This window comes from Dipodomys merriami, unplaced genomic scaffold (assembly GCF_024711535.1).
Source record: "Dipodomys merriami isolate MVZ:Mamm:240054 unplaced genomic scaffold, mDipMer1.0.p SCAF_16, whole genome shotgun sequence".
Taxonomy (NCBI): Eukaryota; Metazoa; Chordata; class Mammalia; order Rodentia; family Heteromyidae; genus Dipodomys; species Dipodomys merriami.
In genome coordinates, this window is record NW_027202937.1 from 9,074,554 (window position 1) to 9,098,151 (window position 23,598).

At 49.5% G+C, this 23,598-nt stretch overlaps 1 protein-coding gene across 1 annotated transcript; it reads right to left on the bottom strand.

The window, feature by feature from the left end:
* Nucleotides 1–223: 223 nt before the first annotated feature.
* Nucleotides 224–23,474, bottom strand: Def6 (DEF6 guanine nucleotide exchange factor). The gene is made up of 11 exons (XM_070023913.1): nucleotides 23,315–23,474; nucleotides 12,211–12,351; nucleotides 11,538–11,723; nucleotides 9,584–9,820; nucleotides 9,363–9,509; nucleotides 5,640–5,748; nucleotides 5,194–5,492; nucleotides 3,739–3,905; nucleotides 3,424–3,622; nucleotides 994–1,084; nucleotides 224–813 (listed from the first exon to the last, which is right to left on the bottom strand). The coding sequence occupies exons 1-11, from the start codon at nucleotides 23,408–23,410 to the stop codon at nucleotides 590–592; spliced, it is 1,896 nt and encodes a 631-aa protein (XP_069880014.1). The 5' UTR covers nucleotides 23,411–23,474; the 3' UTR covers nucleotides 224–589.
* Nucleotides 23,475–23,598: the final 124 nt, after the last annotated feature.

Consider the following 23,598-nt stretch of genomic DNA (forward strand, 5'->3'; position numbering starts at 1 on the left):
CATATTTATCTACAATGGTTATAATATTTTTATTATTCTGATCAGGTGCATATTACTAAGACTTGCAATAGCCACTTAAACCAGAAGAAAAATTTTCACCAGAGGGCTTTTTGGGGGCAGTAGCGCAAATTGTGCAAATTCCACTGCCTCTGAAGCCTGTGCCTGGTCTCCAGGAAGCGTGAGAGTGGAAGGCAGGGGAGGTGGACAGACTTGGGCCAATATCTTATTCCAACAACACTTTTTATTTGGAAATATGTCCTCCACGACTCGGTGGCAGCCTGGGGTCGGTGGCCCTTGTCTGCATGTTCACTGCCTTTCTCAGCCCTGCTCACTGGGTCCTTGGAGCTAAAGCACAGGGCCTTAAGTATCGACATACCCGTACCCTCCGTGGACTGGGCCTAGGAGCTGGCACAAGAGGTGACCCATGTTCTATCCTGGATCAGCTTCCAGTTGGAGGGCTGAGTTCCTGGCACCAGGACCTCAGAGCCCTCCCCTAGCAGATGTCAGTGTCGTCCACAGGCCAGCTGCGGCCAGCTGCGGCCAGGTTCTGGTAGACATGATGTTGGGAAGAACAAGAGATGAGGTGAGGCTAATTTTCTGGTGCTGGGTCCAATTTCTCTTCCTGAGAGGTGGAAGCCGGGGCAGGAGTCTCCTCCCGGCCATTGAGGGACTGGTGCTGCTCTCTGCGGTTGGGGGAGGGGGTCCTACTGCTCTGGGATCCCCAGCGGGTCAGGCGCTTTAGGGATGAGGCCCCGCGGCCAAGCCGAGAGGGCTGGAAGCCTGTGAAGGAGCTGCTGGTGACAGGCCGCTTATCTGGCAGAGAGAAGACAGGCAAATAAGGGGGAAAGGACACTGGAACAGAGAGGAGGGAGGGCCTTACCAACCTGCTCCGGGGAGATGAGCATCTGTGACCTTTAGTTCTACCTGGCCCTGGAGATCTGGAGGTATTCCTGTATTCTTTTCCAACCCTCAGGAAAGTCTACCCCTTCTTACCTCCAGGCTCAATTGGGTGCATGAGCCTGTTCATCTGGACATTCCAGTGTTTCACGTTAGTGCTGGCTTGGCGCAACTTCCTCTGGGCAGCCTGTTGGGGTAGAGCCAGTGAAGAATGGGTTAGAACCATAGTCCATGGCAGGGATTCTATTCTTTGCATGTTCACAGCCTCTCAGGATGTGACCAAAGCTACTGATCATTTCCCTGGAGAATGCGTGTATGTTAAAAAAAAGTTTTCTATGTGAATGTAAACTTTGTTTGCCTCCAATTTCAAAAGACTCATGGATCTCCACAGGGTCAAAAATAAACATGTTGGGCCTGGTTGTATATGCCAGTATTCAGGGGCAGAGACAGAAGGACTACAGTTGAAGCTAGTGCACTAAATACTTAACAAGACCCCCATCTCAACAAACAAGCTGGATATAAGGGTATGGGAGTTCATGGATGTCTCCAATCCTAGCAACAAGGGAGACACATAGATAGGAAGATCACAGTTTGAGACCGGCCCTGGTATTTTTGCTCAATCTAAGACATTATCTGAAAAATAACTAAAGCAAAAAAGGTCTGGGGCTAATGGCTCAAGTGATAAAGCACTTGCCTAGGAAGTGTGAGGCCCTGAGTTCAAAACCTATACTGAAGCCAGATGTCGGTGGCTCATGCCTGTAATCCTAGCTACTTAGGAGGATAAGATCTGAGGACTACGGCTCAAAGCCAGCCCAGGCAGGAAAGTCCATGAGACTCTTATCTCCAATCAACCACCAGAAAGTTGGAAGTGGCACTGTGGCTCAAGTAGTAGAGTGCTAGCCTTGAGCTGAAGAGCTGAGGGATAGTGCCCAGGCCCATAGTACAAGCCCCACAATCAACAACAACAAAAAAACCCAACCAAACAAAAAAACCTATACTGAAAAAAAGTTAAAAGATGTTAAGTGACATGTCCAGAGACATAGATGGAGCTGTACACATACCACTACAATACCCTATCTCCCCAGGATCCAGTGTGGGAACTTCTGCTCCAATATTTACATAGCATTGGCCAGGCTGGGGGGTGGAGGGTAGACATAGGAAAAACTTTCCTATGTTACATATTTCTGTGGTGTTATTTTTTGCAATGATTACAAAATCCAGCAACATGAAATAAAATGATCAATATAGCTGAGCAAGTGGCTCATACCTGTCATCCTAGCTACTCAGGAGGATCGTGGTTCAAAGCTAGCCCAGACAAAAACATCCACCAATCTCCAATTAACCATCTGAGTTGGATCCAATGCTCAAATGGTAGAATGACAGCCACGAGCAAGTGAGCAGAGTGAGCTCAAGGACCTTAGTTCAGTATTAGTGAAAATAAAAATTTCAACAATTCTTTTTATTTTTTGGCAGTTGTGGGGCTTGAACTCAAGACCTGGACACTTTCCCTGAGCTTTTTCACTTAAAGCTAGCACTCTATCACCTTGAGTCACAGCTCCACTTTTGGTTTTCTGGTAATTAACTGGAGATAAGTCGCATGGACTTTCCTGCCTGGGCTGGCTTTGAACTGCAATCCTCAGATCTTAGCCTCCTGAGTAGCTAGGATTACAGGCATGAGCTACTGGTGCCCGAATAAAACCTCAAAAATTCTAACTGTGCCTAAGTTTGAATTCAAGGCCTTACATTCTACCACTTGAGTCACACTTTTAGTCCTAAAACATCAGAAACATAAAACAAAAACAGCAACAACAAACCCTCATCTATGGGGAGTCAGCCTCCAAGAAGTGGTGTCCAAGTACAAGGACAACAAGATAGGGGCTTAGAAGAGAGAACCACTACCTATTAAACAGAAATATAATCTATTTTCTTCTTTTTTTTTTATTTTTTTGGAACAGGTATTGGAGCTTGAACTCAGGGCCTAGAAGCTGTCCCTGAACTTTTTTTTTTTTTTTTGTGAACATACTGTACAGAGGGGTTACAATTACATGGGCAAGATAATGAGTACATTTCTTATCAAGCATTGTAGCCTCCTCCTTTGTTTACCCTTCACATCCCTTCCCAGCTTCCCCCCACCCCCCCCCCGAACTTTTTTTGCTTAAGGCTAGCCCTCTACCACTTGAGCCACAGCTGTTTTTGTGTCCTTAATTGGAGATAAGAATGTCAAGGATTTTCCTTCTGGGGCTCGCTTCAAACTGTGATCCTCATGTCTCAGCCTCCTGAGTAGTTAAGATTATAGGCCTAGGCCACCCAGCTTCTGTATTTTCTTACTTTTTTCTTTGTTAGGAGGGTATTTATTACCAGTTTGCTTTCCCAGAAGAGAGACTATAAATTCAGAGTATTGAGCCCATTTGCCCTAAGACACATAGTCAGCTGACCATGGCGCCAGGGTTTCAGGGAAGGCCACTAGACTGGGGCACCTATGTGATATCATGCGCTCCACCAGCCTCCAAGTGCTCCCAGACTCACCTCCACGTCCTCGTCAGCCCTCTGCCGGTTCTGCCGCACCTCCTCCAGCTGCAACTGCGCCTGCTGCAGGGAGCGGCTCTGCAGCGCCATCTCCTGCTGCAGCTCCTGCTTCTCCTGCTGTGCGCGCTCGATGTAGCGCTCCTGCTCCTCCTTCAGCTGCATCAACTGCTTCAGCTTCTCCTCCTCCTCCTCCAGCAGTCTGCCAGGCATTCATTAGGTGACCTCGAGTGCCCTGGCACTTAGCAGGTGCTCAGCAAAAAGCCAGATGAGGGTGGGGTGAGGGAAGACAGCACGGGGTCCTTTCTTCAAGTTTACCTGGTCTGGGCGAGGCGCACAGCCTCCTCATCTCGCCGGGCCTTCACCTCCAGTTGCAGGGCCTCCTGTAACCGCTGCTGCATCTCTTCCAGCTCCTCGATGCGCTGCCGCTGCCGGGCAGCCTCTTCCTTCTTTAGCTCCATCTCAGCCTGCATGGAGGCCCGGGCCTGTGGGGGGGGAAGGGAACACAGAGCCAGGTCAATGGGGAACAAGGCAGTAGGGGGTGGGGAGGGTGGGTTATACTGCCCTTCCTTAGGGTTCTGCCAAACTACCCGGCAGTAAGGTCCAGGAAAATCCTGTATATCCATGTTTCCTAGCATTACCCCTGTCAGAGAGCTTGACAGAGCCAGATCATGGTCAATGAATAGACACCTTAAATTCTTTTCTTCCTAGCACTGGTTTTAGTAATAATTAGGGGGTAAGGATGTCGTTCAGTGATAGAATGCTTGCCTAATAGGTCCAAGGCCCTAGGTTCCATTCCTAGCACTGCACACACAAAAGTCCGATTATTATTAAATAACATGTTATGTTACAATTAAATAACATAAAAACAAATATCACTTCCTAGTACCAGCCCTAATAAAGACTATATGTTATCATAACATTATGGCTGGGTACTCGAAAGGCAGTGACTATAATTATTATTACAACAACTGAAAGGTGTTGAACACCTTACAAGTGTTTCATTTAATCCTTTCCCTACCTCCATGAGCAAAGTTCTAGGGTGTACATTTACTGATATGTGAAGGGAGCATCAAGAAGTGTAATCATTTGGCCAGAATCACAGGGCTACAAAAAGTGCAGAACTGGGATTGAATCAAGTGCCTCAGACTCCAGATCTCTAGATCTAATTGCCTCTGCATGCCTTGTCCCACCTACCTCTTATCCTACAGCATCCAAACAGGTTCCACTGTAATTTCAGCTCAAGTCTAGACTTAACCTTTGTCCCAACTATCCCACCTACTTGGTCCACCCCCAAACCGTCTCTCAACTAAGCCCCCATTCTACACCTGTCACTCAACTCTGGTCCCACTGTCCCTCATCTCAGCATCCCATAGCCAGGGATGGCCCTTGGCACAGGCCATGCTCATCTTTCAAGTTTCTTGGCTGGGTCTCAACTCATTCCTCATTCTAAACGCGCACTCCTAGCCTGATAGACCCCACCCTCTTCCCAGGCCCACACCGTGCCTCCGGTCCCACCCAATGTAGCTCAGTCTATGGCCTCGCCCATTGCCCACCCACCCCACAGCCTGAGACCCCTTCCACAGCATCCTCCAGCTCCCCCCCCAGGTCCGCCTACTTTACAGGCCCCGCCCACAGCATCCTCCAGCCCCTGGAGTCCGCCTACTTTACAGGCCCCGCCCATGGCAGCGTTCCGTCAAGGCCCAGCCCAGGACAGTATCCAGCCCCGGGGCTCCGCCCCTTTCCTGGCCCCGCCCCCGGGCCAGGCCGCACCTGCTCAGCCTCCCGCAGCTGGCCCTCCAGCATCTGCTGCAGCTCCTGGTGCTGGCAGCGGCGGCGCTCTTCCTCCTCCTGCAGCAGCCGCTCCGCCTGCCGCTGTGCCTCCTGCAGCAGCTCCAGCTCCTGCAGCTTCCGCTCCTTCTCCTCCTGCAACTGCTGCAGCCTTAGCAGCTCCTCCTCCTTGGCTGCCCGGCGCTGCTCCCGCTGCTCCCGCTGCTCCCGTCGCTTCTGCTTCAAGTCCTTATGCAGCGACATCTTCCCCTCGGCCTGCAGTCTGATCGCTGTCTGGATGGCTGCAGGGGGGCACCAAGAGGGGTCAGTCCAGCTGCAAAGGGGGCTTTAAGGAGTCTCTCGGGTCCACTCTCCCGATTCCACGGGGCAGCGCATGATCGTAGCTGAGGCACTGAAGCCCAGCGAGGCCGCAGCTGAGCCGCACTCACCAGCCGTCCACTCCTGGCGCTGGCGCGTGTCGGAGGCGCTCATCTCGTACGTGCGGCTGGCTGTCTTCACACAAAACATGCAGCGCTTTCCATCGCGGTCGGGCAGCACCTGGGAGAGGGCAGGCTGACCTCAGTGATGTGGGGTCACCTCTGCCCCAGAGTCGGCCCCCTAGCTAAGGCCTCTCCCCACCCCACCCCACCCCGACATCTGGTGGGAAGATGATCTTTCTGGTTATGGGATACTTGTGTCCCCACAACTCTTTGCACTTTGAAGGCTGGGTGGGGCCATTTCTATCTTGGTATCTTTCCACCCGGCTTGGCACATTCTCCATGCGTGAATGCTTCCAAGGCTGGACTTCGGTAAGTACCTACACCCACCACAATGGATCGAGCCTTAGGTAATGCTTTTTCTTTTTGAGATAGGTTTTGCTATGCTGCCCTGACTGGCATTGAATTTGAGAACTTCTTGCCTCAGGCCTCCCAAGTGCTAGGATTATAGCCATGCACTACCACGCCTGGGACTCTCTAAAATGTAAAATAACAAGACTTGGCAAGAATAGAGAAAGATGAGAATATTTCTGAGCCAATGGTGAGAATGAAGTAGCCACTGAAGAAAAATTCAGTAGCTCCAGAAATCTCACTTCTAGGTGAGAAATGAATACATAGCCACAAAGAAACTTGTACGTAACAGTATTATCACAGTAGTAAGAATGTGGAAATGAAACATTCACCAACAAATAAGCAAAATATGATAGGGCCATACAATGAAATATTACTCAAACCTAAAAAAGCAATGAAGGAAGGGGAAACAAAGGAGGAGGCTACAATGCTTGATAAGAAATGTACTCATTATCTTGCCCATGTAATTGTAACCCCTCTGTACAGTATTTTCACAATTAAAAAAATAATTTAAAAAAGCAATGAAGCCAGCCATGATAATGACAATTTGTCTTGTGAAGGTTAAAATATGTTTGTGACTTTATCTAAGTATCACTACTCCACAATACTGTGAAATATGTGAAATTTATTTAATCACCTAATCTCACTAAAAAAAAGAAAAAAAAAAGCAATGAAGCAAGGCACCCAGTGCTTCATGCTTATAATGCTAGCTACTCAGGAAGTTGAGAACTGAGAATCAAGATTCAAAGCCAGGGAGCTGGGAAGGTGGCTCAGTGGTAGAGTACTTGCCTTGCATGCATGAAGCCCTGGGTTTGATTCCTCAGTACCACATAAGCAGAAAAGGCCAGAAGTGGGGCTGTGGCTCAAGTGGTAGAGCACTAGCCATGAGCTGAAGAGCTGAGGGACAGCGCCAGGCCGAGTTCAGGCCCCATTACCGTCAAAAAAATAAAATAAAATAAAACCCAAAGCCAGCCTGGGCAGGCAAATTTGAGAGATTCTTAGCTATAAATAATCAGCAAAAAGCCAGAAGTGGAAGTGTGTCTCAAGTGGTAGAGTGCTAACCTTAAGCAAAAAATCTAACAGAGAGCACAAGGCCCTGAGTTTAAACCTCAGTGCTGGCACAAGCAAAAACAAACAAAAACCAAACAACAACAACAAAAGAAACCAAACAAAAAATAACAATGAAATTTTGACATATTTTACAACTTGAATGAATCTTGAAAACTTGAAGCCACACAGAGCCGGGCACTGGTGGCACAGGCATGTAATCCTAGCTATTCAGGATACTGAGATCTGAGGATCACAGTTCAAAGCCAGCCCAGGCAGGAAAGTCCGTGAGACTCTTATCACCAATTAACTACCAGAAAACTGGAGTGGAACTGTGGTGCAAAGTGGTAGAGCACTAGCTTTGAACAGGAAAGCTTGAATACAGCACCTAGGCCTTGAGTTCAAGCCCCCAAATCAACAAAGAGAAGAAGCCAGACAGAAAAGGAGGAACAAATATTGTATAACTTCACTTATTATTTTTTTTGGGGGGGTCCGGTCGTGGGGCCTGAACTCTGGGCCTGGGCGCTGTCCCTCAGCTCTTCAGCTCAAGGCTAGCGCTCTACTACTTGAGCCACAGCGCCACTTCCAGCTTTTTCCTTTTTGCTTATGTGGTACTGAGGAATCGAACCCAGGACCTATAGGCATGCAAGGCAAGCGCTCTATCACTGAGCCACCTTCCCAGCCCATAACTTCATTTATTTAAGGTACTTAAAACAAGTAATTCATAGAGACAGTAAAGTGCAGATAGCCAGGGACTGAGGAAAGGGGGAAAATGAGGTGGTGTTGCTTAATGGATACAGTTTCTGTCTGGTGTAATAAAAAATAAACAGGAAGTAGTAATGGTAGCATAATATTTTTAATGCATTTAGTGCCACTGAATTGGTCTTTTTGTGTGTTTCTGTGTGTGTGTGTATGTGTGTGTGTGTGTGTGTGTGTGTGTGTGTGTGTGTGTGTGTGTGTGTGCCAGTCCTGATCACTGTCCGTCAGCTTTTGTGCTCAAGGCTGGCACTTTACCACTTTGATCCACAGTTCCATTTCCAGCTTTTTTGTAGTTAATTGGAGATAAGAGTGTCACAGACTTTCTTGCCCAGGCTGGCTTTGAACCACAATCCTGAGTGGCTAGGATTATGGGTGTAAGTCACCTGTGCCCAGCAGGAGAAAAACTTTCTAAAAGTCATTTTTAGAAATATTTGCTGCGGCTGGGCACTGGTGGCTCACGCCTGTAATCCTAGCTACTCAGGAGGCTGAGATCTGAGGATCGCGGTTCAAAGCCAGCCCGGGCAGGAGAGACCGTGAGACTCCTATCTCCAATAAACCACCAGAAAACCGGAAGTGGCGCTGTAGCTCAAGTGGTAGAGCACTCGCTTTGAGCTGAAGAGCTGAGGGACAGCGCCCAGGCCCAGAGTTCAAGTCCCACCACCGACCAAAAAAAAAAAAAAAGAAATATTTGCTGCGAAAATAGATTTAAGCCATGTCATCTGAAATCTCCTCAAGCCAATTCCACAATATTCATTTATGACTTCCATATTTGATTGACAGGTTGAAGTTTTTAAAATGCTGACAACAGGCTGGCTGATAGAGTACTTGCCAAGCATGCATGAAGAACAGATGTGAGTTTGACCCACCAAAGAAGTGCTAAGCTGGGCACTGGTGGCTCACGCCTGTAATCCTAGCTACTCAACAAGCTGAGATCTGAGGATTGCAGTTCAAAACCAGCCTGGGCAGGAAAGTCTCTGAGACTCTTATCTCCAATCAACCACCAGAAAACTGGAAGTGACACTGTAGCTCAAGTGGTAGAGTGCTTGCCTTGAGCTGAAGAGCTTAGGGACAGAGCCCAGGCCCAGAGTTCAAGGTCACAACAGACAAAAAAAAAAAAGGGCTGGGAAGGTGGCTCAGTGGTAGAGCGCTTGCCTTGCATGCATGAGGCCCTGGGTTTGATTCCTCAGCACCACATAAGCAAAAAGGAAAAAGCCGGAAGTGGCGCTGTGGCTCAAGTGGTAGAGCACTAGCCTTGATCTGAAGAGCTGAGGGACAGCGTCCAGGCCCCACAACCAGACCCCCCCCCAAAAAAAAACAACCAAACAAACAACAACAAAAAGTGCTAGATTGGGGAGAATGGCTTCGGGGCTCTCAGGTATACTTTTGGTTGCACTAATCTAAGCAGAAACATATGTCACTGTGGTTTTCCTCCATTCTTCCCCCATCCCTGATATTCACACCACTTTGGGGACCCTCTGAGCCCCGAGGAGCTCCCCTCCCCTTCATCGGTGCCCTCACCTCCACGCAGCAGTGAGCATCCAGCGGGATGGTTCCTCTCTTCTCCTTGCACTCTTCACTCCCAAAATAGCAGAGGCAGCTGGGCTGCAGCTGGAACCAGCGTTCTGCCCAATTCCTCCTCAGGTGCCCTCGTTTCCACAGGTAGCCCTGACAGCCAAGGTCAAGTCAGAGGCCTCCTGCACCCTCCCGGTGGTCCTCCCCTAGCTCCCACCTTGACTGACCTGCTTCAGGATGTCTTGGATGAGCTCCTGGTAGACCTCATGGATGGCTATGCTGAGGGTGTCCCGTCCCACGCCCCGTAGGCAGCGGCCAGAGTTGAAGAGCTCCAGCAACTGCCAGACGCTGAGCCCACCAGTGGTCTGGGCTGCCTGGGCCTCCTGGGCCAGCAGCTCCTCCAGCTCACTCAAGCCCACCTCCAGGCTCATGCTGCTAAGCACCTTCTTCAGCAGGTATTCCACCTGGAGAAGGAAGGTCTGGTGATACAGCAGGTGGTAGTTCTCCATCACCAACACCAGGGGGAGCTCCAGATGACTCTCAGATCCTCAGTAGAGGTGACCAGGGATAGGTGGGTGGAAGGGCCAGAAGCTCAAAAGCTGGCAGGTACCATACCAGGATAGACATTTTGGAGGGGACTCTGGAGCTCCAACCTTGCCTCAAGTATCCTTGCCCGCTCCCTAACTTTAATCCCATTCCTCCCTATTTTATACTAAAGGCAGAATGAAGGTGGGAGCTGAGTGTTGGGGATCATGCAGAAGCAGCAAATCCCAATCAGTGTTAGAAGTAGTACAAGAACTCCTTCATGGGCTGGAAATGCAGCTTAGTGGTAGAGTGCTTGCCTAGCATGCATGAAGCCCTGGGTTTGATTCCTCAGTACCACATACACAGAAAAAGCTGGAAGTAGTTGCTGTGGTTCAAGTGGTAGAGCACTAGCCTTGGGCAAAAGAAGCTCAGGGACAGTGCCCACGCCCTGAATTCAAGCCCCAGGACTGGGAAAGAAAGCAAGAAAGCAAGAAAGCAAGCAAGGAAGGAAGGAAGGAGAGAAGGAACTCCCTCATCCAATACTCTTGATTTTAAATGTTATAAACTAGGACCCAAAGAGAGTGGCTTGTTTTAAATCACACAGCAAGTTGAGTGTAGCTAGAACTCTATTTGAATCTCCTGATTTTTACTCAAGTCCTAATTCTAAACCCTAACCCCCAACCCTGGGGAAGGTAAGGGGATTGCCTTGTGGGAAGGTAAGGGGAGTAGAGGAGTAGGGGGAAAGCAGGCAAGGACAGGAAACCCATTACAGAGGAACAGGAAGTGGTGGCTGGGTGTATCCTGCTGCAATATGTTCTCACTGCATGCTGATCACAGCAGCAAGAGGCCTCTGGGCCTCTGAGAGTCCACTTGGCCTGAGTGACAGGGACACAAGTCGCTCTCCTGCTCCAGCAGTTCCTGAGAAACTCTCTTCAGGACTTTCACCCTGGGGTCTCAGCTAGGGGGTAGGGATAATGGAGGGACTGTCAGTTGAGGGCTCAGATGGCTCCTGCCTGTCCCATAAACAAGAACTTAGGCATGCTAGGACTCGCTAAATTCAACCACCACGAGGACTGAAGGGTCAGGAGAAGGCCAAGTGGGCAAGGGAGAAAAACAGGCCAAAGAGGGAGGGTGCAGGACAGGCCTGGGCTGTCCTGGCTTCATACTGAGCTGAGTAGACAGGCACCTGATTCTCTGGTCCCTGGCTCTCCAGGAAACAAACAAACACATACACAAACAAAAACCTGGAAGCAAGACTGAACTTGGTTGTCCGCCTTGAGTAACTGGAGATTTACTTCCTGTCTTGGTAAAGTTTCCCTTCTCCTTATAAAGCATCTTCTTAGATTACTGTCGTATCTCAGAGCCTGCTATTTGATGTAAAATGTTCATAATGCTCAGGCATCTACACTGCTATTTCATAAAGTTTGCAGATCATTATCCTCCAAAGAGGACTAGAGGAACTCGAATAGATAAGCAGTTTTGGTTCTCCTGCAAAAAGGCACACTGGGTCTAACATGAGCAGTTCTAGGTAGGGAGAGACAACTGGGCAGCGTTAGGACTGGCCAGGGGTGACAAGGAGGAGAAGGGTCATGGGAAGGTACAGAAGGCCATCTGGCCTTCGTGATTGTGCTGGGCTGGGTCTGCTGTCACCCTTACCTCATCAGGAACCATGATCAGGGGGTACTTGTCCTCAGACAGGAAGTTGAAGAGGCACCAGAGGCGGAAGGCATCCTGATTGGAGAGCATGCTGTTCCCGTTGCTGTCCACTCGATAGTTCTTCTTGGCCGTCAGGGTCCAGCACAGCTCATCAAAGTGCTCTTTAACAAAAGCCCCTTCCTCCACCTGACACCAGGCCCACAAATCAGTCAGCTGCCCCATCTCTACTCTGTACCACACAAGGCTCCAGCTTGGTTTCTTGGAGTCATCCATGAACTCTGTTCCCCACTCTGCCAAGACCAAAACTAACCATGCAGAATCCCTGAGCTGATCCCAGCACACCACAGCCATCTGCCACAGAGAAGCTCTAGCTCTTCAGCCCAAAGGAGAAAGTAGGGACGCCTGGAGCGGGGGGGGGATGAGGGGTGCATAGCCCAGAGAACCAGGAAAGACTCAGACGAGGAGCTGGGCAGGCATTAGAGGTGGAAGCTGCAGGGAGGAGTAGGCAGGTGGAGGGAGATGGGTGGAAGGTCATGGGAAGGGTGAGGCTAAGATGGAAACAAAATACGCTGAGGGTGAGTTGAGGGGACAGGAGGGGACTGCAGGCTGGGAGATGACGATGGAGATGGAAAGGCAGGGATGGTTCAAGGCACTTCTCCAAGTGAGACCCCACCTTGTCGAGGATGTACTTGTTGAGGTAGGGCATGTAGCCCTGGCTGGACACTGGGCCGTCGTCGTCATCTCGGAAGTGCTCCTCCAGGGCCACAGGGTCATGGGGGATGTGTAGGACTGTGTATAGGTTGTGGGACAGCACCTGAGACAAGAGTGGCTGTTCGTCTTCCTGCACCCCAACCAAAAGCAGGCCAAAGGACTGCTCCCCCTCCTGCTTGTCCTCCGCCTCTCACCCATCCCAGCTGAACTCTCTGCATACACCTTTCAGTGCAATGAATAAAACATACATAGGCCAGGGGTGGTGGCTCACACCTGTAATCCTAGCTACTCAGGAGGCTGAGATCTGAGGATCATGGTTCAAAGTCAGCCCTAGATGGAAAGTCCATAAGACTCTTATCTCCAATTAACCACCAGAAAGCCAGAATGGTCTTGTAGTTCAAGTGGTAGAGCTCTGGCCTTGAGCTGAAGAGCTAGAGACAGTGACCAGGCCCAGAGTTCAAGCCCCACGACCACAACCACCACCACTACCACCAAAAAACATGCACAGACTATGTGCCAAGTGCTGAACTTCACTTCCATGTTCTCATTGGACACATGAACAGAGGAACTGGATGCAGGCTGAAGAGGCTGAACTACTAACTACTTCATGCCCTGTCGATGACTGGCCCAGAGCTCTCACTCTGCAAGGGCTTGGGGTTCCAATCCTGCTTTACCACATCCCAAAGCCTAAGTGGGGCTGAGCTATCTGCAGGGGGCAGTGTGCAAGCCCAGGGAAAGGGAAGGGATGGCTCAAAGTAGGGCTGGGTAAAATGACCCAGGTGCTGGTGGCTCACGCCTGTAATGCTAGCTACTTCGGAGGCTCTGATCTGAGGATCACAGTTGGAAGCCAGCCTAGGCAGAAAAGTTTGTGAAACTTTTTTTTTTTTTTTTGCTTGGGGCTTGAACTCCTGTCCTCCAGGCTATCCCTGAGTGATTTTGCTCAAGGCTAGCTTTCTCTACCACTGTAAGCCTCAGGGTCAACTTCCTGTTTTCTGTTGGTGAATTGGAGATGAGTATCAGGATCCTCAGATCTTAGCCACCAGAGTAGCTAGGATCAAAGGCGTGAGCTGAGGGCACTTAGCCTTTTTAACTTTTATCTCCAAGTAAGCACCAAAAAAGCCAGGAGTGGAGCTGTGGTTTTAGTGGTAAAGAGCTAACCTTGAGTAAAAAAAAGTTCAGGGACAGTGGCCAAGCCCTGAGTTCAAGCCCTAGGACTGGCACAGACACACAGACACACAGACACACACATAAAGCAAATATAAGATGAGACGAAGACAGTAAGATTTAGAAGTATTGTTGATCAGATGGTGTATAGGAAGAAAACAAGTTTATTGAACAAATTCTTTTTTTTTTTTTTGGTCTGGTTGTGGGGCCTGAACTCTGGGCCTGAGCACTGTCCCTCAACTCTTTAGCTCAAGGCTAGTGCCCTACCACTTGAGCCACAGCGCCACTTCCGACTTTTTTCTTTTTGCTTATGTGGTGCTGAGGAATCGAACCCAGGGCCTCAGGCATGCAAGGCAAGCGCTCTACCACTGAGCCAACTTCCCAGCCCCTGAACAAATTCTTGATGTCAGAACAAAGGAGTTGAAGTTTGAACAAGGAGGATTTGGCTTAAAAAAAAAAAAGAAAAAATGGCCTTGGGGAAAATTCTGTTCCAGCATTTATCATAGATAGTGGAATTGAATAAAAATAGGTTCCACAATATAGTGCTAGCCACTGTCTGGAGGTGTGTGTGTGTGTGTGTGTGTGTGTGTGTGTGTGTGCCACTGTCTGGAGGTGTGTGTGTGTGTGTGTGTGTGTGTGTGCGCCACTGTCTGAGGTGTGTGTGTGTGTGTGTGTGTGTGTGCGCGCGCGCGCATGCACACTAGGAATGGGACCCACGGTCTCATGCAAGTACTCTACCACTGATCCCCAGCCTCAACCTTGAGATGATTTTTTTTTTTTTTTTTTTTGGTTGGTCGTGGTGCTTGTACCCTGGGCCTCGTCATTGTCCCTGAGCTTCAGCTCAAGGCTAGGGCTCCACCACTTTAAGCCAAGCACGCCACTTCAGTTTTCTGCTGGTTAATTGGAGATAAGAGTCTCAGGGACTTTCCAGTCCTGGCTTGTTTTGAACCATGATCCTCAGATCTCAGCCTCCTGAGTAGCTAGGATTATACAGGCGTGAGCCACTGGTGCCTGGCCTGAGATGAATTTTTGAGGGAGGGCAGGACTAGGGTTTGAGTTCAGGGTCTCAAGTTTGCTAATCAAGTCATAGACGTGAAACAAATCTCAGCCTTCTTTTTCCCTGGCTGTTTTGAGATAAGGTCTCACTGTCTGCCTAGGCCCACCTATTTTAGGCTTCCAATTATAGCTGAGATGACAACTATACCATTATACCTAGTTATTAGTTGAAAAGGAGTCTAGCAAGTATTCCTGGGCTGACCTTGGACCTTGATCCTATGGATTTCAGCCTCCAAGGATTATAGGTGTGAGCCACCAGTGCCCAGCTTCCTTTAAGTAAGCCCTTCGAATTTGGTTCCTATCATTTACATCCAGAAAAGCCCTAATGCGTCTGAGGTTCTAGAGTATAAACCCCCACTCTAAGGGGTGCCACTGGCTCAAGACCTAGCACTGAGGTGTAAGGTGACCAACTCAAGAAAACAATAGTGACAAACACTGACCACTTCTGAAGTGATAGGTGTTATTCTAAGTTTTACAACTTCCTATCTGCTGCCTCTTCAAAGTGTCCCTTCCTGCAGAGCTCCAGTCAAAGGGCTATACTGCACAGGGAGGAGACATGGAGACCAGAGACCTTCACCTTCTGTTTGTGGGGTCTTGGGATGTCCCTTCACCTCTCTGAGCTCGGTTTTGTTGTTAAGAAACAGGGGCTAGCTCAGTGCCATTGACTCACATGTGTAATTCTAGCTATCCAGAAGGCTAAGATCTGAGGATCAAGGTTTGAAGCCAGCCCAGGCAGGAACATCCAAGAGACTTATCTCCAATTAACCCCCAAAAGCCACAAATGGAGCTGTGGTTCAAGTAGTAGAACACTAGCCTTGAGCAAAAGAGCTCAGGGATAGCACCCAGGCCCTGAGTTCAATCCCCAGTACCAGCATGGAAGAAAGAAAGAAAGGAAAGAAAGGAAAGAAAGAAAGAAAGAAAGAAAGAAAGAAAGAAAGAAAGAAAGAAAGAAAGAAAGAAAGAAAGAAAGAAAGTGGGGCTAATACAGGTGGTGGAGAGGGACTAGGGGAGGGTGCAAGATAATACACAGGGAATGCCAGATCCAAACCTGCGCAAGCCTGCAAATGCTAGGTCCCTTCCTACCTGGGGAGTCCTGCTCTCTATCTTGCTGACACAAACACAGGCAATATCGATGGCTAATATCAAGTATCACAGATAGAAGTGGGGATTGGAGTGTCCTACTGTATGAATTTTGGTCATCTTTCTGGAGTGCATGAATCTATCAGACAAGAGACATGACCCTGACTGGACATGTCCACTCACAGACTCTACAAAAGCTCAAGGAAGGGGGGCTGGGAATGTGGCTGAAGGGTAGAGTGATTGCCTACCTTGCATGAAGCCCTTGGTTAGATTCCTCTACTATATACACAGAAAAAATTGGAAATGTCATTGTGGCTCAAGTGGTAGAGTGCTAGCCTTGAGCAAAAAAGCAGCTCAGGGACAGTGCCCAGGCTCTTGATTTCAAGCCTCAGGACTGGCAAAATACTACTACTACTACTACTACTAAATTAAATAAAAACAAAAACTCAAGGGATCTGAGAATGTTTACTTGAGCATTGGGCACATGTGAGAAAATGGGAGACAAACCAAATGTTAGCCCAATGAGCTCCCTTCCCATAGCTTAGTCCTGCCTTCCCCTCTCCACAGCTTGGCATGCTCCCTTCCTAGGCAACAGGAGGCCCGTTTAGTAAAGGCAGTAAATAATCAGCCTCCACCCCCCCCCACCACCTTGGGATGGCATTTGTCTGGGGCGGCTACCACCATATAAGGCATGAGGAGCCCCTTAGAGTGACCTTCAGGTCTGGGCAGCTGCAGGAGCCTTATCTACTATTTGGGCAGCAGCCATAAATCCTGGTCCGCCATGATGAAGCCTTGGGCCCAGTGTGTGATGTGCAGTGTACAACTTAACAACAACTGTGGGGTAGAGTGAAGGTCTAGAATGTGTGAAGCTCTGGGTTCAAATTCTCAGGATGAAAAGTTAAAAAGTTGTGAGCTGTTTTTATCTTATTTATATTTGCAGGCTACAGGAACAAAACGTGAACAAAACAAGCTGCAGAATGAAATATTTTTTCAAGTAAGTTTGTGTGCAAGGATTAGATTGAACCATAAGACACTGCTATTTTAATAGTTTTTTAAAAAAGCAGAAATTTCATGTATTTCAACCTGATGTGCATTTGTTCATAGAAAACCATGGAGAAGCCTCACCCATCAGGGAGACCCCCCAGAGCCACTCCAGGGAGGGGGCTTTTGTCTTCATTAACATCCCATTCTTCTCTAGGAATTTTTTTTTGGCCAGTTCTGGGGCTTGGACTCAGCACTGTGCACTGTCCCTGAGCTTCGTTTGCTCAAGGCTAGCACTCTACCACTTGAGCCACAGCGCCACAGCGCCACTTCCAGCTTTTTCTGTGTATGTGGACTGAGGAATCGAACCCAGGGCTTCATGCATGCTAGGCAAACACTCTACTACTAAGCCACATTCCCAGCCCTCTTGGCTTTTTTTTTTTTTTAACCAGTAACATGTTTCACTCTCATAATAAAAAATCCAGGCAGGGTGTGGTTGGTGGCTCTCACCTGTAATATCATCAACTTGGGAGGTAGAAGTTGGGAAAAATGCAGTGCCAGTTCAGGCAAATAGTTGGCAAGTTGGGTGTGGTGGTGCATGCTTGTTATCCCAGCTACTTGGGAGGTATAAATAGGAGGATCACAGTCCAAGACCTACTCTGGAGTATATATTATCCTTGTGACATATATATTTTGCCTTTTAAGATAGGGGGGGTCTCTTGCTATAGCTTAGGCTGGGCTCCAATTTAAGATCCTCCTGCCTTCATTTCCTGAGTGTTGGGATTACAGGTATGTGCCACCACACCTACTGTATGACAAAAAAAAAATCAAAACAATAGGGATAAACACTAAAGGGTGCCATTATCCACTGTTAGTAATTTGCTCTGTTATTAAATTTGCCCTGTTATTAAATTGCACAGTCTTGTGCTGTTCCCTGTCTAGATGTTGTGCATTCATTTGTTCCTTGGACACGGTAAAGGCTCTAACCTCAAACCCAACTCCAGAGGTCAGTATGACATCTCCACAGCTGGATGTCCTCTAAGTTGCTCCTGAAGCTGAACTTCAGTGCCTCAGTGGTTTTCAGGGTAAAAGCTGGAGTCTGTCCAGAGGCTTCCAGGCCCTGTCACCTGGCCCTCTGCACATTCTCTGATCTCATCTCTCTCTGCTCACTCTCTTCAGCCACTCGGGTCTCCTTGCTGATCACAAAACAGGCCAGGTATTGCTGTTGCCAAGAGCCTTTGAACCTGCTGTTCGTACGGCCTGGATCATTCTTCTTCCAGGTCACTGCATAGCTGGCACCCTCTCCTCTCTCTCCTCTCCACTTCTTTTATTTAGATGTCACTTTCTCAGAGCAGGTTTCCTAGTCATCTTATTAAATCTACAACCTAGTTCCCTGTAAATTCCACACTGCTAGCTGCTCCTGCTTGATTTCCCTCCTTGTCCTGCATTGTCTTCCATCACAGTCAATATTTTTAAATTCTTTGTTTTTTTTTTTTTTTTTTTTGCCGGTTGTGGGGCCTGAACTCTGGGCCTGGGCACTGTCCCTCAGCTCTTCAGCTCAAGGCTAGCACTCTACAGACACTTGAGCCACAGTGCCACTTCTGACTTTTTCTGCTTATGTGGTTCTGAGGAATCGAACCTAGGGCCTCATGCATGCAAGGCAAGTGCTCTACCACTGAGCCACCTTCTCAGCCCCTAGAATTCATTTTATCTCCTGTCTCCCCTGTCTATACCATCAGCCCACAGGGGTCAGAGAGTGTTCTCACTCCCTGCTCTATCAATGAGTCTGCCCATCGGGCTGTTGAGCATCCACTGTGTTCAACAGCTACCTGTGGAATGAACTCAGATGTTTCTTGGGCAGAAATAGAAGAGCTACAAAAGGCAGACAGATATGGAGTGACTCTCCTGAGCAAATTCAGCTCCCTGGGCTCCATTTCTCAGTCTACAAAGAGAGGATGGGGGCTGGGAAGGGACTTTAGTGGCAGAGTGCTTGCCTAGCATGCATGAAGCCCTGGGTTCCATTCCTTAGTACCACATAAACAGAAAAAGCTGGAAGTGGTGCTGTGGCTCAAGTGGTAGAGCGCTAACCTTGAGCACAGAGAGCTTAGGGACAGAGTTCAAGCCCTAGGATGGGGGGGGGGGAGAGGGGGAGGGTTGGAGATGTGCTCTCCCACCCACCCTGTAGTAGCTGCTTGAGCAGCTAACTTCCTTGTTTTACTCACCAGCACCAATCTCAGAGGCTATTTAGCAAGTTTTCCTCAATCACACCTTTTTTTGTTGTTGCCTTTGGACCATAAAAGCCCAAGGCAGAGGCTCTGATCCCTGTGTGTGTATCAGGAGGAGGAGGAGGAGGAGGAAGAAGAAGAGGAGGAGGAAGTTAAGGGCTCCAGACACTTGGGGGCTCTCCAGAGAGGCAGCAGGCTTCCGGTGCCTGGGGGGAGCAGGTTGAAGGGAGGTGATGCTAGAAAGGAAATGACAAGGGTGGAGGAGTGGCAGCAGATAATCACTACCAACCCTCAGCCCTAGAGGCAGCAACTCCTATTATCCTCCGATGAGGAAATCAAGACTGGAGAGGCCAAGCATCTTGCAAAAATCTGGTTCCAAAGCCTGTTCCTGCTTTCTACACCTCCTGGTCACTGAGCTGAGCATCTGAATCACCCCCAGCTGAGGGAACTGAAATATGGCCGCCCTGCCCTGACCTGCTGACTCAGAGTTTCCAGGGGTGGGGTCCAGGTGGCTGTATTTTCCACAAGCTGTCATCTGGACTCCTCCAGAAAGGATGTCCACAGCCTCCCCAACCTACGTAGCAGCCTCTGACTTCTGGGTGGGCAGCCATTGACTTTTGAGAGGTACAATTTATTCACTCTTTCCTCTGGAGGCATTCCCCCCACACACACACACTCCCCAGGGCTGTGGGAGAGAGATGTGGGTGTCAGATCTATGCAGATCATAAAGTCAGCAAGGACTGGTTCTGTAGTTCCAGCTTTCAGATCCTGAACCGATGGCTGATGAGGAGGAGATACAGCTCCATAAAGAGCAATGGCCTGGAAAGATGAGTAAGCTCAGTCTTGAATTGAGAGGTCCTTGCAGAATTTCTGAATGCCTTTTCATGGGAACTCACTTGTAACTACTGCCAAACGTGGAAATCTCTTTATTGGCTATGTAACCTACTGACAGCAAGAAAGGGCTCTATGGGTTGGTATGGGCAGCAAAGGAAAAGAGAGGGAGGCCCAGGAAAGAGAGAGGAGAGGGGACAATCATGGCTAGCTATCGTCTATTGAGATAGTGTCTCACTGATTCCTCCTGCCTTTGCCTCCTGGGTGCTAGGATTACAGGTGTGCTCCACTTCACCTAGCAAGTATTTGTGTTATTTTTATGGGCTGGCTGGCTGGCTTAGTGATCCCCAGTTCAACCTTCTTGCTTTATAGACAGGAAACTAGAGGATCAGTGATGGAGGGTGAGTTGTCAGAGGTCACCCAGTGGGTCACAGGTCCAGTCGTATGTGATTCTGGATCAAGTGATCCATATGTGAATACATCACTCCCTCCCACCACCCTCAGAGCACACAGGGGTCGAGGCAAAGCTGATGACCCCAGCCTGCAGGTTTCTTAACTTTCCTTCTGCCAAGGAGCAGGTAGTTTTGTCCCCTCCTTTAAGGTCAGCCAGAAGCTTGGCAGCCTTGGAGACCATGCTCTGTATACTACCCCCTCCCCAAGCCTGTCCTGGGGACGTAATAGGCTTGCTACCTCCCAAGATCCTTGCCAAGCCACTCAGGGCTCATCTGCAATCCAGTCACTGCCTGGCAGTCAGGGAGGGAGACCCAACCCTCGGCTGAGGGGTTTCTTTCTACAGCTGTGTGTCAGGCTGGCTACTCACTCCTTAAGTTCCTTAAAGAAGGCTCTGGGAACCCATAAGAAATACCAGCCCTAAACTTCCTAAGAAATTTGTGTGTAAAAAGTCCACTCTGGCCAGGCGCTGGTGGCTCACACCTGTAATCCTGTTTATTCAGTAGGTTGAGATTTGAGAATTGTGGTTCAAAGCCAGCCCAAGAAAGAACTTATGTGAAACTTTTTTTTTTTTTTTTTTTTTTGTCGGTCGTGGGGCTTGAACTCTGGGCCTGGGCGCTGTCCCTCAGCTCTTCAGCTCAAGGCGAGCGCTCTACCACTTGAGCTACAGCACCACTTCCGGTTTTCTGGTGGTTTATTTGAGATAGGAGTCTCACGGTCTCTCCTGCCCGGGCTGGCTTTGAACCGTGATCCTCAGATCTCAGCCTCCTGAGTAGCTAGGATTACAGGTGTGAGCCACCAGCGCCCGGCTTATGTGAAACTCTTAACTCCAATTAACTACCAGAAAACTGGAAGTGGCGCTGTGGCTCAAATGGTAGAGTGCTAGCCTTGAGCTGAGTTCAAGCCCTACAACAACAACAACCAAAAAGTCTGCTCTGGACAGTCTACTTTTACTGCTCTCACTCCACGGGACAAATGCCGTCATACTTTCTACAAGGACTCAGAGGGAAAAGCTCATCTGGTCTCTTCCTCTTCTGCCCCAAACACTCTCAAAGCCCTTGGGCTTTTCTCAGGACTTCCTCCTCTTCTGGCCTCATCTTGGGGTACCCAGGACATCCAAGACAGCCCTCTACTATGTGTGACACACATAGCTAAAAGCCGTTTTGGCAAGAGCAAGCTAACTCCAAGACACCTTTCCCCTATCCCCCAGTCTGTAGGGGAGTGAGTAGGCCCTGCTGGTGTATCTGTCTCATCTGTCTCTTCCCCTGCCTTCTAACCACTTCTCCATTTCTTCTCTCTGCCTTTCTGGCACTGCCCACTACCTCTACTCCGCCCCCCCCCCCCCCCCCGCCTCACCATTCCAGTGTCCATGTTATAGGCTTGGGGGGCGGGGAGGGAGTGATGACAACAGGCCACCTTCCCTCCACTGCAGGGACCCTGCCGTTTCCACCCTAGCCCTCATCTGTCTCTTGACATTCCTGCTGTTAGCACAGGTTCCTGGAGGAGAAGTTTCTGTGAAGTCCACCATGAGTCCTGTGCAACCAGAGGTGTTGTAGGGGGTAGACTCTGTGCGAGCAGTAAAGAGGTACAAGACAGCAAATAGTTCAGTGCGCAAGCTCACCCATGGAATCTCCCCACAAATATTCAACCTGCGGGGCTGGAGGAGTGGGCATGGGGTCACCCAAACACAGAGGCATGAGCTAGGAGGCCTTCCTGGCTCATGGCTGACCACTGAGGAACCATACCTGAGGGACACAGAGAGCCTGGGGAGGTGTCAGGGAAATAGGTGGAAAATAAGACCTTGGAAACAAGAAGCATGAACATCAGGACTGCCCTGCTAAGATATTAGAGACAGAGTGGGAGTTTTGAGTGTGGGCCCAAAATTCCTGTACCTTGGTATCTGATCTGTTTCTCTTCATCTGTACACAGGACTCAACTAGATAATGTGAGCTACAAAAAAAAGCGATTGAAGTAGGATGTACAGCAGTGGACTTTATAGGGAAGTAGAAAATATTCCTTGGATGCTCACAGTGTGGGGCATCCAAGCTCACGGGGCAAATTCAGTAATATGGGTGCTGGGCCAAGCTAGAGCATGCTTACTGTGTTCCATTTGCCTCCCAGCTTTCCTACCTCAAGGTGGCTCAGTGATAGAGTGTTTGCTTTGCATGCATGAGGCGCTGGGTTCAATTCCTCAGCACTACCACATAAACAGAAAAAGCCAGAAATGGTGCTGTGGCTCAAGTGGTAGAGTGCTAACCTTGAGCTGAAGAGCTGAGGGACAGTGCCTAAGCCCAGAGTTCAAGCCCCACGGCTGATTAAAAAAAAAAAAAAAAAAAAAGAGTAGAGGTTGTGGTTTTACCCCTCTTTGTGGGACGGTAGTGGAGACATCTGGAATCTAGTGTCTGCCATCCACACTGAGCACTCAGTGAAGTGATTTACAGTGAGTGAACAAACCCTTACAGCAGGTCCCAGAGAGTGGAGACTGCCACTGTGCCTTCCCGCAGTGTTCCCTGTTCTAGTGGCCCACGACCTTGCTTCCTCCCCACAAAGAGGGTGGGGAGGGCAGCACCAGCCAAGGATGGAGGAAATGGAGAGAAACTAACTCCCCATCACTATCATGGCCAGATGATGGACTTCAGGACCACTGACAGGACTATCCTGTGCACAGCTTCCACCTACTTCCTGCCCCACATCTCAAGGTCTATGGTAGGTTTCCCAACCTGCTCTGTGTGTGTGTGTAGTGTGTGTGTGTAGGATGATGAGCTGGGTGGCAGTCTATCAGGCCCCTTGGTCCTCACTCCCTCCTCAGCTCTGTCCCACATGCAGGCTCAGCTACCAGCCTGGTCTGTAAGTGGGGTGAGGTCCTTTATGCCTCTCTCAGCTCCAGAGGAAGTGACTGACAAGTCTAGCTAACTGTCTTTCTTTAAAGCCAGGAGGCAGCAACAGGGAGGAGTAGGGTATAGGCCCAAGCATGACTGGGGAGCCCATAGGGAATCTGTGAAATAACTTGGCTCACGGCCTTGAAAACCCCAGGATGCCACCTCTACCCACCAGTCAGGGGGCCAGGTTCAGGCACTAGCTCTGTACAGACCTCACTGGGGCCCCCGGGTAGCAGGCGGCAACAGGCAGCAGCAGCCACTGAGTCCAATCACTCCATACCAGCTTTCTACTCCAGGCCAGGGCTGCTGGATGGCAGGGTGCCCACCGAGTCCCAGGTGGCAGGGATTGGTGGGGTGAGTGTGAGTGTGCAGGCCTCCAGGAACCCCCAGTACCCCTCACCTTGAGCTGGGACTTGGAGACCTTGCCGCTCTTCTCCACATCCAAGGCAGTGAAGGCGTACCAGATGGACTTGAGCAGCTCCTTGCGCAGGGCCATGGCTGAGGCGCCTGCCCTGCCTGGGGGCGGCTCCGACACCAAGATCCGGTTTCAGGAAGTGCAAACGGCTGCAGACCGCAGAGGGGCCCTGGTACAGAGCAAGAGCTCCACCTGCCTGCTTGCTCTCACTCCCCTGCTGGGCTGTGGCTCTGACAGTGCTCAACCAGTCCCTCTACCTGCCAGGGAGC

Bases quoted from the DNA above. Each gene is read 5' to 3' on its own strand.
- Def6 (XM_070023913.1), bottom strand. From the start codon at position 23,410: ATGGCCCTGCGCAAGGAGCTGCTCAAGTCCATCTGGTACGCCTTCACT. The intron at 12,352-23,314 runs GTGAGGGGTACT...CTCTTGTCTCAG, and splicing joins TCTCCAAGTCCCAGCTCAAG to GTGCTGTCCCACAACCTATA. The intron at 5,493-5,639 runs GTGAGTGCGGCT...GCCCCCCTGCAG, and splicing joins GCGCCAGGAGTGGACGGCTG to CCATCCAGACAGCGATCAGA.